Consider the following 12,542-nt stretch of genomic DNA (forward strand, 5'->3'; position numbering starts at 1 on the left):
TCCATTTTCATGGCGCACAGCTCATTATCTATTCATGCAAGTTAAGTGCGAAAGCTCATATAGTGGAATAATAAATTGAATTGCGCCGGGCAGCTGGAACAACAGCAAATAGCTACACGTGCTATGCCAAGCGGCGGGAATCGAAATCTCGAAAGGGTTTCTTCGGCATCAAAAAGCAAACGGTTTTTTAATTTGTTTATATTCCCAAAATAAATTTTATTCCTACAAAATGGAAGTACTTGAATTTGGAACAAAACCCACAATTTGCAGACAAAATATGGCAGGAAATCGAAAAAAGGATGAATGAATCTTGACGATTCAGGATCTTAGCAGGAGTTGCAGATACGACGGCGCTTGTGGCGTTCGCTATTGGTGACCTTGCAAGCCTAAAAAGATACAAGCTTATTATCACCGTAATAGGAGGAATGTTTTAATAAAATTCATACCATGCGGCGGTATCGATCCTTTTTCTCCTCGGGTAGCTTGGCCCAGGCTTTCGCGGCCTCCGCGATCAATTCTTGGGGCTTGAGGTCACAGTGCTTCTTGCGGAATGCTCGCACGAAATTCAAATAGCCATTATTGGTGACTGGACCCGGCTTGCTGCACTTCGACCTGGAACACTTGTCCTTCTCCTTGGTGGGACAAGCGGATCGCCTGGGCTTCGCATACGCTGCCCGCGGCTTGGCACACGCGGCCTTTCGACGCGGTTTGGCACAGGACTTCTTTGGCTTCGCACAGGATTTCATGGACTTGCGCATGGAACGGCCCATTGGATGGTTGCACATTTCGCTGAGACCTTTGGGCTTTTCATCATCTATGCTCATGGAAATGACGCCCATTTGAGCATCGGGCATGTGGCGATAGTGGTTCTTTTCCTCCTCGCTCATATTCTTCCAGGACTTGGCGCCCTGCTCAGCGAACTCAATCCAACCCATATCGCCGTTTCGCTGAAGGAACTCACGCATGTAGTTTAAGAATCCGCTCTTTGCCCACGATCCATTACACATGCTCTGGCTTTCGTTTACTTTGTCTGAACTCATTGTATTACAAGTCTGTTAGTAAAAGGCCTTCGAAATGATATAGAAAAATTCCATAAATCCTGAAAAGAAATGGGAAGTTGTATAAGTCGGTTAATTGTACGGATTTATTACGATGTCCTGCATGTGAGTGTCGGCCCAGAAGCCGCTGAGTTGCGTCCTGGAGAAGTCACTTAATCAGTGAGGAACCCGAGTCCGAAACCAGAAGCAAAGCCCAAGCCCTGCTGACCATGATGAAGACCTGAACTGCAGGCAACATGCGGTTGCCACTGCAACAAAGCCCATAATTAATATCAGTTGCAAACTGCCTCTCCCGACAACCGACGTTTAGTCTCCAAGTGTGGGAGCCTAAGTGGCGGTTCTTGGCCAAGACCAATGGGTATTAGGACTGGTTATTTAATTGTCAGGGAAATTCGCAGCGGCTCGTGCGCAAAATGGGCAACAGTAAATAATATGTATATTTATTTACAGAGATAATTCAAGATTAGCCAAGTTTGCTGGTAAATCTGAGTAATTTGCCAACCAGCTGATATTTTGGGCTTGACAAATATTAATTCGAAATATTAATTAGAAATCGGTATGGATGTGCACAAATTACAATTTGTGACCAGCTGTGCCAACGCACCGCACTGCCTGCATATTGTCTGTTCAACTGTTCCAAACAGTTGGAATACAAAATTTCCATTTACTGGATCGCTCTATTTAGGGCTTTGCGTTCGAACTTAAAATGAATCATACGGATCAATATGAAAAACAGCAGGAGCTGACTGGGATATTACATATTATTCTCCGGGTTTAACCGAGAAGAGGTTCTTTAAACTTCGAATTAGTTTAATTTAATAACAGCATACCCTGATTGATTAAGTGCTAAAATGGCCATAAAAGCCAACGCGGGCAGGTAAAACTAAGTAGGAACCGACAGCAGCCGAGGGCGTCGAGTGATTATCATTAGCCGCCAGAGTAGTAGACCATTTAGCACGCACAACGAGATGAGCGCCAGCAACATCAGCAGCAGATGCAACAATGTTTGAGTAATTGTTTGCCGTTGCTGCAGCGTCAACAGCAGCAGCACAAGCAGCAGCAGCAGCAGCAACTGCAGATGCAACAAAATTTGCATGCAAACACACAAGTCCCTACCCCACCCAATCGCCACCACTCGTTGCCCCATTTGGCTGCACACGTAACTGAACGGTGGCAACAACTGCAGCAGTAATTGCAACAAACAATTAGCGTCACTTGGATTTATGTTTACGAGCGGCTGCCTGGACATTTTCGGCCACAATGACAGTGTGCCCCCTGTCCACTGCCCTTTTATGGTTGTCAACGAGCAAAAAGTTGATCAATCAGGACGTGTAATTTATTTACAATTGCACTCTGGCAACGAAAGAAAGAAGCAAGAGTTGTACTTCACATTAACTCGATCTTTCTTTCGGCCGCACCGCGTGCACTATGATTTATTTAATTGCCCGCCCTTGTTGCCCTTGTTGTAGCAGCATGTAAATGACGTCATTACAAGGCGTGGGGCGTGGCAAGGTGGTTGGCTGTCGACGGACTGCCCCCGGCATTAGTTTAAAGCCAGATAGGAGGGCCACATCCATCCGACATCTAGACAAACACGCGGGCCGCCAGAAAGGCGTGGCCGCCGAGTTTCCGCTTCGACTTGCAACACTTCAGTGCAACACGCCCCACAACCTTGCAGTCGACATTAATTTAAACAAATTTTGGGGAACTGAATTTCCCACAAGAGACTTTTACGGGGAAATCTTAACTGATTAGCAGGTCAAGGCATGCTTTCTGGACTATTACACGTTATTTTGTAAAAATAAATCGAAATCCGTTTCATTTCACTTACCCACTGAAGTTTCTACTTATAAAAACTGAACTCACAACTAATTTTAGAAAAAGGTTTGAAAGATATGATACAAATTTTTGGGAGAATTTTGTATGTGAACTGATTGTGTGCCACTCCAAGTAAGAACTGGTGTTCAAACGAGCAAACTGCCAGGTTGAGACGTTATACGGCAAAACCCACGCCAACTAGATGGAATAAAGTTAGATTTGATCGAAGCGACGCCGGCGGATACGCATCCTGGGAAACATCCTTCTGTTAGTTGGGTACGACCCCATGTTTCCCCTTTGCCGCTGGCGGTGTGTTAAGTTTTCCTCATAGGTGGCATAAATTATGTGAAACAATTTTTACATCCACTATTGCTCGTGCCAAACTCTCTGCGGCTTATTAAAATTTCTGGCCGCCGGGCTAACAAACTCGGTGTGGCTAAGAAATTTTGGGCGAAACGTCTTGGGGATTGCGATTGTTTGGACATGTGTGAGGTTTTCTATTATCTGTAAAATGTTATGATTTATTATGTGCGGGCTCAAGTTGATGGGGCGGCCATAAATTGCGACCCTTTGGAGCTTTGCCTTTGCTGTTGCCTTTGCCTGTGCCTTTGGCTTTACCGCTTTCTTTTCCGGCGGTTCATCTTTGGTCTCTGCCTTTGCCAGCAGCAGTTAAGTCAATTAATTGGCCCTAGATTTATTAGTTTTCACCCCGCCGTACCCCCGCGTCTTTAGCATAGGTGCCGTGATTTATTGTTGCAGGAATGCCAAAACAACAAAGGAAAATTCCTCGGCTTTGGCTTTGGCTTCGGCTTTGGCATTGGCACGCACACCGAGAGAGTATTCAAAGTCCAGGTGGCTGAAGAGGTGTGGCATTTGCATATAAATAGATATGTCAGCTAAAATATGAACCACATGAGTCGGGTCCTGTGTTCCATATTTTGTTATTTCCGCCTCGCGGCGAAAACGCTTCCATTGCGTGCCGCGATAAACACAAATTTCAAGTTCTCCACTCGGACATTTTCCATTAAATTAGCCTCAGTGTCAAATACTGACACCCAAACTGATGTGCCCACGGGCGGGCAGTACACTCATTGTAGCCTAATGCTACGCTACTAAATTATTAACTGGGTCAAAGCAGCAAAAAAAGTATCATTGTTCGCATCTTATGAAACAAACTGTCAGAAGGCCGACATTTAGCTTACAAGATGACAGGCACATTCGGGTGGGAAAATAAACAATTTCTATTAGGTATTAATATATTTGATCCTTAAAATAAAAGTAATTTAAAATTACATCAAGGATCGAACGCCGTATTAAATAAAACAGTTGTCTGATGATCTATATTTCTTCAGCTTCCATTAGAATGCAACTTTAAAAGTTTAAGAATCCAATCAATCAATACGGCACAAAAAGCAGAGAAAAGAGGAAGCTGCAAAACGTTAGGAACGAAAGACGAAATGATTTTCATCCAAATCATGCCGACAAATTCGACTGTAGGCCAAAAGGCATCATGTCATCGCGTCATCACACGGGCCAAGTCCTGGATTCAAGTGCAAGGAGTCGCATATGTGAGTGCTCGCAGTGGCGCCCGATTATCATCGCAGCTGAATGCTGCTTTCCCGCTCACCGAATGCCCCCGTTTTCCGTCGGGTTGCCGGTGTAATAACTTAAAATCCCATAATAAAGCTACTTACTGCCTTCGTCGTTGGCGATGCTGGCGATGTCCTCGTGGCTCTAACAATAACTATTTTTCTTTGGATTTGGCTTGCGATGTGGCTCGAATTGAGTTCCAGAGGCTTTCTGCCACCGCAAATGTGCAAGTCAAGTGCATACGTCACTGGTTCCATTCAGCAAAGCCATACCTAAGGTCTAAGTGCACAGTTTCCATTTGGTCCTGTTTTTTTGTCGTTGCTCTACTCTTGTTAGTTACTTTTCTGTCTATAAAAAATATCCTGCCGAGCGACTGGATTAAGATTGAATTTTTCTTGGTTTTGCTGCTATTTTTTTTTTTTATTTTTTATCAGTTTTCCTTGCCGAAGCAGAAATTTTTATCTGGTCGTTGTCAGGTGAAGAGTCGTTTAGATATCCCACACAAAAGGCTGCTAAAAATATTTTCATGTTGAAATAGAAATATTTTTCTATTGAAAATGGAAACGATTTTGCCATTGTGTTCGGAATTATATGTGTGTGTATATGTGTGTATGCAACCGGATGTTGTACAGTTATTGGAATGTCTCTTCATTTCCACTACCCATTCTCGAGAATCCCTGGAAACAGCATCGACAATGGACTATTAGTTGGCATTTTTCTAGTATTTTTGTCGTCCTCAAACTTCTTGTTGTAGTCGTCGACAGGAAATGGTAAACTGATTTCTCTTATTAATTTCAGTTGGCAATTTGTGCAGATAAATCAACGCAGTTGTTAGTGCCACATTGGCATTTCGCTCCAACCCGGCTTCTTTTGTACCCAAAGCCAATTCAATTCCCCTGAAAAGTAAGCTAAGCAATTGCTTGCATATTTGTTAAGAATAAGCATGCCGGAATTTTTCAAGTAAATTAACCTTTGCCTGCCACTCGTCCAACTGGAGAAATGAATGGGGATTTCACAGGAGAGGAATATTTGTCAGGATGCAATTGAAGTTTTAAGTGGAATTTTCAAGAAGTTGCCTTTAACTGGCCAAGAAATTACTTGTATGAATATTTTATGTAATAGGCAGCTTATTATCTCATGCTTTATGGGGCTTAAATATATCGTATGTATGCATTTTTTTCTTAATGAAACTCGTTTCTGATCATGTGGGCCTCAGAAGTATGCAACGTTCTGCCGATTGCAACGGTATTTTTAATGGTTTCAATTAAGCCGAATGGTCGATTCGAGGCATTATAACAACATTAACAATAATAACAGCAACGACGTGACTTTTGTGCAAATTGTTAACGTCGGCGCCCCCGCGACATTGTTGTTGTTGCTCCTGCTGTTGCGCTAAATATTTTAATTAAAGAAATAATTACATTAAATGCATTTCCTGCATAACACGCGGATCGCGCTGACATCGCCCACAAGCAGTTGGTATTTTTTAAAACTTCATTAAGCGAATTTATTGCAAGCAGGCACTGGCCATTGGACAGTTTCGAACAGAATGCAATTTAATCCAACTCTCTCACACACACACACACACGCGGAAAAAAACGAAAAAAAAATCGAATAAAAGTGCTACAAATGAATGTGCAAGTGTCACTTTTGGGTCATCAATGAATTGCGCACCTTCGGCATTTTCCGCGCTTAATTATTTCAATAAAATCAGCATACGAAAATAATCATCAGAGAAACAGGCATCGGACAAATTATAAGATTGAACTCGAAATGCGGTTAACACAATTATAATTTCAATTTGGTATCGTATGCAGTGGTATAATCGTAGCAAAGACTGTTTAAACTGTTTGCGTAATGTGGCTTTATGTCATTTGTTTATTTCCGTAATGGATGCCCAGATCGTAGCAAAAACTAAAAGGCTGTCTTATTAAAATATGTATCTTTGTATATACAATATCTCCAATCACATTTTTACAGCCATGCTCCAAAGTGAAAAAGGAGCCTAGACTTTCGCTTAGATTCAAGATTGTACAAATTTTACCTCGCTTCCTTGTTGCTGTTGCTGGTGTGTATTCCTCTTTCCATTTGCTGTGGCATATTTAATAACAGCGCATTAAGATGCGACACATTTGCAGTCAAGTCAACAAATTGCCGGCAGCAATGCCGCCCCACCTCGCACCACCCGCACCACCCGCACCACTCAACCACCGCCCCCGTTTTCGCAACACCCATTTGGCTCACACTCTAAATCTTGACGACGTGCGCGCTTTAATCTTGTTTAAAAATGCGCAGCTGTAACAACAACGACAGCAACGCGAAATGCGTGCTTGTGTGCTAAGGTGAGGCAACTGAGTCACATGCCGAAAAGGATATATGGGGAAGTCGAATGCGAAGTACTCTTAAAAATGTAGAGAATACTATGTACTCATATTTGAATATTGTTAAAAAAGAACATGACTCCTAAAAAGTATCAGTTTATTATTTATAAGTCATAAGTTCCAGACACAAATCTAAAATATTGTGTTAATCAAATCGTATATCACAGAATAAATACTAATTCTATGAGCCATACCAAACTAATCGTTACATTTTCAGGACCTTCAGAAAGGGTAAACTTGAAAATGAGGAAGGTGCGGTGTGGTTTTCGGTCGGGAAAATGCTAGCTGTATTTAGGCGGACGTCTTGTCAAATCTGCGCTGTGAAGCATTCTAATGAGAAGTGCTCTGCTCCAAGTTTTTCTGGCTCGTCTTCGCTACAAGGCCAAAACGAGGAAAGGAAAACAACAAAGCTGGGCTATCACAGCCACATAATCAAAGGGCAGCCACTTTGCCTGCCTTTTTATGCTCGCCGTGGAATTTCATGTTTCCTTTTCTTTCTGCACGGCGGTTTTTTCAGTCTTCGTTTTACGTGAGATATATAATTTCATATTTTTTAAGATAATTACGTCGATAAGTTGGAAAAAGGTAATGCATGCCGGTAAATAAACCAAAATGAGGATGCCTGGCCCAAGGGTGAAAGTTAAATCATAAAGAATTGGTAACGGAGCCAAAAAAATACGAAAAGGGACGAAAAAATCACGATTACATTATAATGCATATTTTCTTTTGAATGAACAATTACCACTCTAGATATGAGAAATTTACAACTAATTTTCAAATATATATTCTTATTGTTCAGCTTAAAGATAAACTATGGAAACTCATCGGCAGAGATTCATTTAAATGAAGTCCATTATGAAAGTTCTCGTTTGGTTATTTTAGGAAAATGTGTGTTCCTGTATGTTTCACAGAAAAGCCCTGTCATCATCCATCCAACTTAATTAGTCTGCCCGATGTCATTGGTGGCACGCACGCCCTCTGGTCGATTTAATCAATAGCTCCAATTATGCGTGCATCGAATATGGCAATTTAGAATGCGGAATAGTTGCCACTGGTCGCAGGATCAACGGGGAAAACCTCAGCAGCATTTAGCAGCGATGCATAAATCATAGCATACTTAACAGAGCAAACACGCACGGATGCACGGATGCATCCGGATGGAGGCTGTGCGTGTATAGTATGGCATGTATCCGCTTGGCAAAGCATCCAAATTTTCCAGCTGGCTCGCGGTTGTTTTGATATTGTTTGCAACCTTTAATTAGAAATATTGCCACATACTAAATGAGTCGAAAAGTGCGGCCGCGCAGCATCTGCAACAGGGGTAATCAATGGGGGGCGGCCGGAGCAACAAATTAAATATTGAAAAACGGAATAATAATTATGAGAATTGCATTGAGTGCTGAGTGAGAGAGAGAGTTATGGTGCATTAATACCAGGAAATGCAGTTAACCGCATTCGTACATTTATCTATGTGTTTATGCGCAAAATTAACTAGTTTAAGTGACATGAAATATTTTGGTTATCACTCGGTTTCCATTGACGAGCAGGCAAACAAAGCTTTATTATCACATTTATGATGCCTGGCACTGCATTGAATTAGCCACCAATCGAGTTATAATTGAGTTGGTCAGCAGTTCTAAATGGCATTGACAGGAAATTAGACGATTAAACTGATAAGGCAATTCAGGCAGATTGCAAAAATAATTAATCTAGCTGAGATATAATAATCGGGTTTGCTCTAAATAAAAGTTAGTTAATTGAATTGGGAAAGCGCAATACAGTTTAAGCTTTACTACTTTTTCTACTCGGATTGTCTTCTGTCGTGGAGCTCAGCACTTCACGCAAATTAAGAAGGAATTCCTTCATGAACCAAAATCTCCCGCAGGGATTCTAGGGTAAATCTCTTGAGTCTGGCAGTAAATCAAATACAAAATACTGGCACGTGCCGAACGTCTGCGCGATATCTAGTCAACTATAGGAAAATAGGAATAGAAATTCATTCTCAATAAACCTGAGACCCAAGTTGGCAAAGTTGCGAGTGCCAAAGGTTGGAGAACTTATGACAAAGCAGTTCGCAAATCCAATTGATAAATTTTTAAACTTAAATATTGTGCAGGTCCTGGGTGCGGTCACCAACTTCTTGGCCTAGTCCCCGCCACTCTCGCCCTCATCGAATGTCTTGTGGGTCAGCATCGATTATGGGTACGTGTATATCGGGCCATAAATCACAGGACAAGCAAGGCCAAGATCTCTCTACTCTTGGTCTTCCGTTGCTGTTGTCTGCCACTGTAATCGCATTAAAACCTAAACGGCAAAATCCTTACTACGTGTTCTTGTTAACTTTTCCTGGGGCTGGCACGGGCATCAAGCCATAAGACAACTGCTTGGATTGAATTGGAGCTGGGTGAATTATTCTCTGGGTGCTGACATTGGCTAAGCTATAAATACTTGAGAAACCGGTTACCGCTATTGTTATTTTACCTTCGGTAACATCATAAGTTGTGGGGAGGGGCATCTTAAGACACTCTGAGCTAAAGCATCAATTATTATCATAATAATGTCGATTGCTTCTAGCATACTTTAATATATTTACGACAAACCATAGAGGTTAACTTTTCAACTATTAAAAAAAAAACATGGAATTAAAGAGACTTAACACACTTTGAAGGTCCACTCTGCAATTAACTTCCATAATGTGTAAAAATAAAGTTTAAAAAGGGGAGAACTATAAACCAACTGGTGAACCGTATAAAGTTTTTTGCTGCCGAATAGGGCGAAAATTTAATTTAAATTTGTTTCGTTCTCATCGCATTTGTCACAGTTTTGTCAGACAGTTGATGCGGATGTTGAATGGATTTCTTTTTCATTGCCGGCCATTTTGAGTCCTTGTTGCTGCTGTTGTTGTTTGGCCCGGGTTTTGTTACCAAACTCTCTGTTCATTTTTTCGATTTTGGGACAGAGCAGGGTGCCTTGTGGGTTAAGAACTTTGAACTTGTGCTGTAACTTTTTCGTCGCTGGGGCTGGATGTGACAACATTTGATTGCTCATGAAATCGATCGATTGTGGAAACGTGTTGATTGTATTGTTGTGAGCTCAAACCCAAAGGTCAAAAGTTTTCAATTCTCTCGTAAAAGTTGCTCGGTCTCCTTTACTGTGGCATATAAAATGAAGTGTCCTCGTTACTGTTGGCTTTTCTGGAAATCATTTAAATACATCTCCGTTTCCGCAACACATTAAAATTGCATGCCGATGTCCCAAAAGTCGAAAGATGAACATCGGAAGGCAATGGCAATCTCTCTTCCGTCTGAATAGGTATCAGCTTAAAATTCGGACACTTTGATTAATATGTCAATATAGATGCAGAAAGAGAGTTGACTCTGCCATCCAAATCATATTGATATTCGACCCGACACATGATGGATTTGAGTGACCAATCATTTGGCCAGCACCGCACTTCCATTCCCCCTAATTAGACTGATATGCGAACGGATATTGGGATAGCTTTTGTCACATTTTAGATAGAGCTGATTGATCGCTTGATCGATTATTTAACTTTAGGATTCCTCACTTATGGTGCTGCTTCTTTCGCGCAGCTCATCGCTCATAGGGTTCAGATTTGTAATTTCGCTTAGGAGATATAATACAAATGTCTTGTATACATTTATGCTCTTTTTAATACCATACTTAAGTCGTTTTTACCAGCAGAGCAATACAAGTTCATAAAATAAGTTATCAAAACGTTTTAAAAAGTAAAGCTTATTTAGGATAAAAACATAGCTGAATGCCACTATGGCGCACACACAATTTGCGACTTAATTAACTGTTGTGTTGCAATTCTTTCTGGAAATAACTTTTATTTTAATTTGGCTGCCAAGCCATAAATCGTAAATGAGGAAAACAATTTTTGCAACTGTCGTAGTCGTAATATGCAAATAATTCGGTTAACATGTTATTCTATTTGATTGCACATATTTTAATTTGCATAAACATGGGCAATTGGCGGGGCACCATCCACTCGTTTATCGTGCCACGTTGAGGTGCCCATACTGCTATCTTATTACTGCCTCACTGCTCCGCTGCCCGATGCTGCGTGACACGCAAATCCGACACGTAAAATAATAAGCGGAAATGTTGAAAAATTCAAAGCGTTTCCGTTCTTCCGCCAGCTGTCCTGGTTCCTGGTCGTGGCCAAAATGAGCACCTGAAGTCTGGGTGCCATTATCGCATTGATGTTTTCCACGGGAAGTCAAGATTTGTGCGCATTAATGGCAAACGATTGAATTTTCAATATCTCAGGAACGTGACTGTCGCGGTCGCATCGATTTCATTGAATCCTGACGTGCCCAACATGTTTAATTGCATCTGGGGAACGAATGCTGATGGGTGATGGGTGATGGCTAAATGGCATATGGATGGGTATGAAAAGGGAAGCTAATGCCCATATTGAAGCTACGCTGAAATCGCGAATATTCCGATCCTGAATAGAGGTTGTGTAGACAGCCAATCGGTGGGCCATAAATTCGCAGAGCAATAACAGACCAAAAGTCGAGATACCATAAGTGTTTTTTATAGGCTAATATGTGACGTACATATACGCTTCTTTTCAAATTTAAGGGGAAACGATTTAGATCTACAAAGCACATAAAATTCTAGTTCAAAATCACAACAATTTTTAAGCTTTTGCACACAACTAAAACATGCATATTACCTTTTTTCTTTATAGCGCATAAGTTCATACGTTGTGTAGGCTGCCAGAGTGTATTCAATATATTTTGCTAAATATTTTAGGGATATAGAGCTTTTGTCCTGCATCCACTTTGTAGTAATTCCCCAAGCGTCCGGATCTCTTTTCAGTGCCAAGCTGGGCCTTTGCACATCATACATTTGGCGGAGATTAATAGCCGCACTGAGTGCTTGGCACCTATCAAATTCAATCAGGGGTATTCATCAATTTTCAATTTGGCATTTGCTGCTGGAACGACGCAGGACGCAGGACGCAGGACACAGGACAACGGACGGCGGAGTGAACTGAGGAAAAACTACGGAAACAGAAAGTTGGCTCTGGCGGCTTGGGTTCGATTCTCTGTTCATGTTGGCGGTATCGAGGCCAGACATCAAAGCAAGTCCGAAGAAGCGCAAAAAAGGTGCTGGAAAATATGAAAAATCGTCGCTGACCGCAGAGCAAACACACTCAGGCACAGACCTACAAGCACACACACACACACACACTCACGCACACTCACACCCAGAGTGGGAAAATTGATTCAATGTCATAAATTAGATTTGAAATACTGAAAAGCTTCGCCGGCGACGGGGACCATAAAAATGTTTGCGAAATTCACTTTTGCCGTTTGGCATTTCTGCTCGTTCATTGGCACTGAACATCGAGAAGCCGCCAAGATGGTGGGGTAAACGCAATGAAGCACCACAAAATAAAGTAAATTATATTTACGTATATTTTGCATAGCAATTGCGCTGTGATTTCAAGCTCCCTCCCAATCGAGGGCTTTTGTTTGTGTGTCTAGGCTTCTCCATGGGCCACGCGTCGTATGCGCAATATTTCCGTTCACACGACATTTCCAAAACAGTTCGATGGGTACGACGCCTGCCTAATAAATGATGTACAATCAATTAATTTGCGGCCTGTGTTTACATAGCAACTTAAAACGCTGTGGCGAAAGCCCTAGCAAACACA

At 41.7% G+C, this 12,542-nt stretch overlaps 1 protein-coding gene across 1 annotated transcript; it reads right to left on the minus strand.

The window, feature by feature from the left end:
- Window positions 1-234: 234 nt before the first annotated feature.
- On the minus strand, window positions 235-3,042 carry LOC120458709 (protamine-like protein 99C). Its single transcript, XM_039646455.1, has 3 exons — window positions 2,890-3,042; window positions 447-1,099; window positions 235-386 (listed from the first exon to the last, which is right to left on the minus strand). The coding sequence occupies exons 2-3, from the start codon at window positions 1,038-1,040 to the stop codon at window positions 327-329; spliced, it is 654 nt and encodes a 217-aa protein (XP_039502389.1). The 5' UTR covers window positions 1,041-1,099; window positions 2,890-3,042; the 3' UTR covers window positions 235-326.
- Window positions 3,043-12,542: the final 9,500 nt, after the last annotated feature.

Source organism: Drosophila santomea, chromosome 2L, assembly GCF_016746245.2.
Source record: "Drosophila santomea strain STO CAGO 1482 chromosome 2L, Prin_Dsan_1.1, whole genome shotgun sequence".
NCBI lineage: Eukaryota > Metazoa > Arthropoda > Insecta > Diptera > Drosophilidae > Drosophila > Drosophila santomea.

Excerpts from the sequence above, each read along its gene's own strand:
- LOC120458709 (XM_039646455.1), bottom strand. The coding sequence starts at position 1,040 with ATGAGTTCAGACAAAGTAAACGAAAGCCAGAGCATGTGTAATGGATCG. Across the intron at positions 387-446 it reads AGGATCGATACCGCCGCATG|GCTTGCAAGGTCACCAATAG; the intron begins GTATGAATTTTA and ends GTATCTTTTTAG.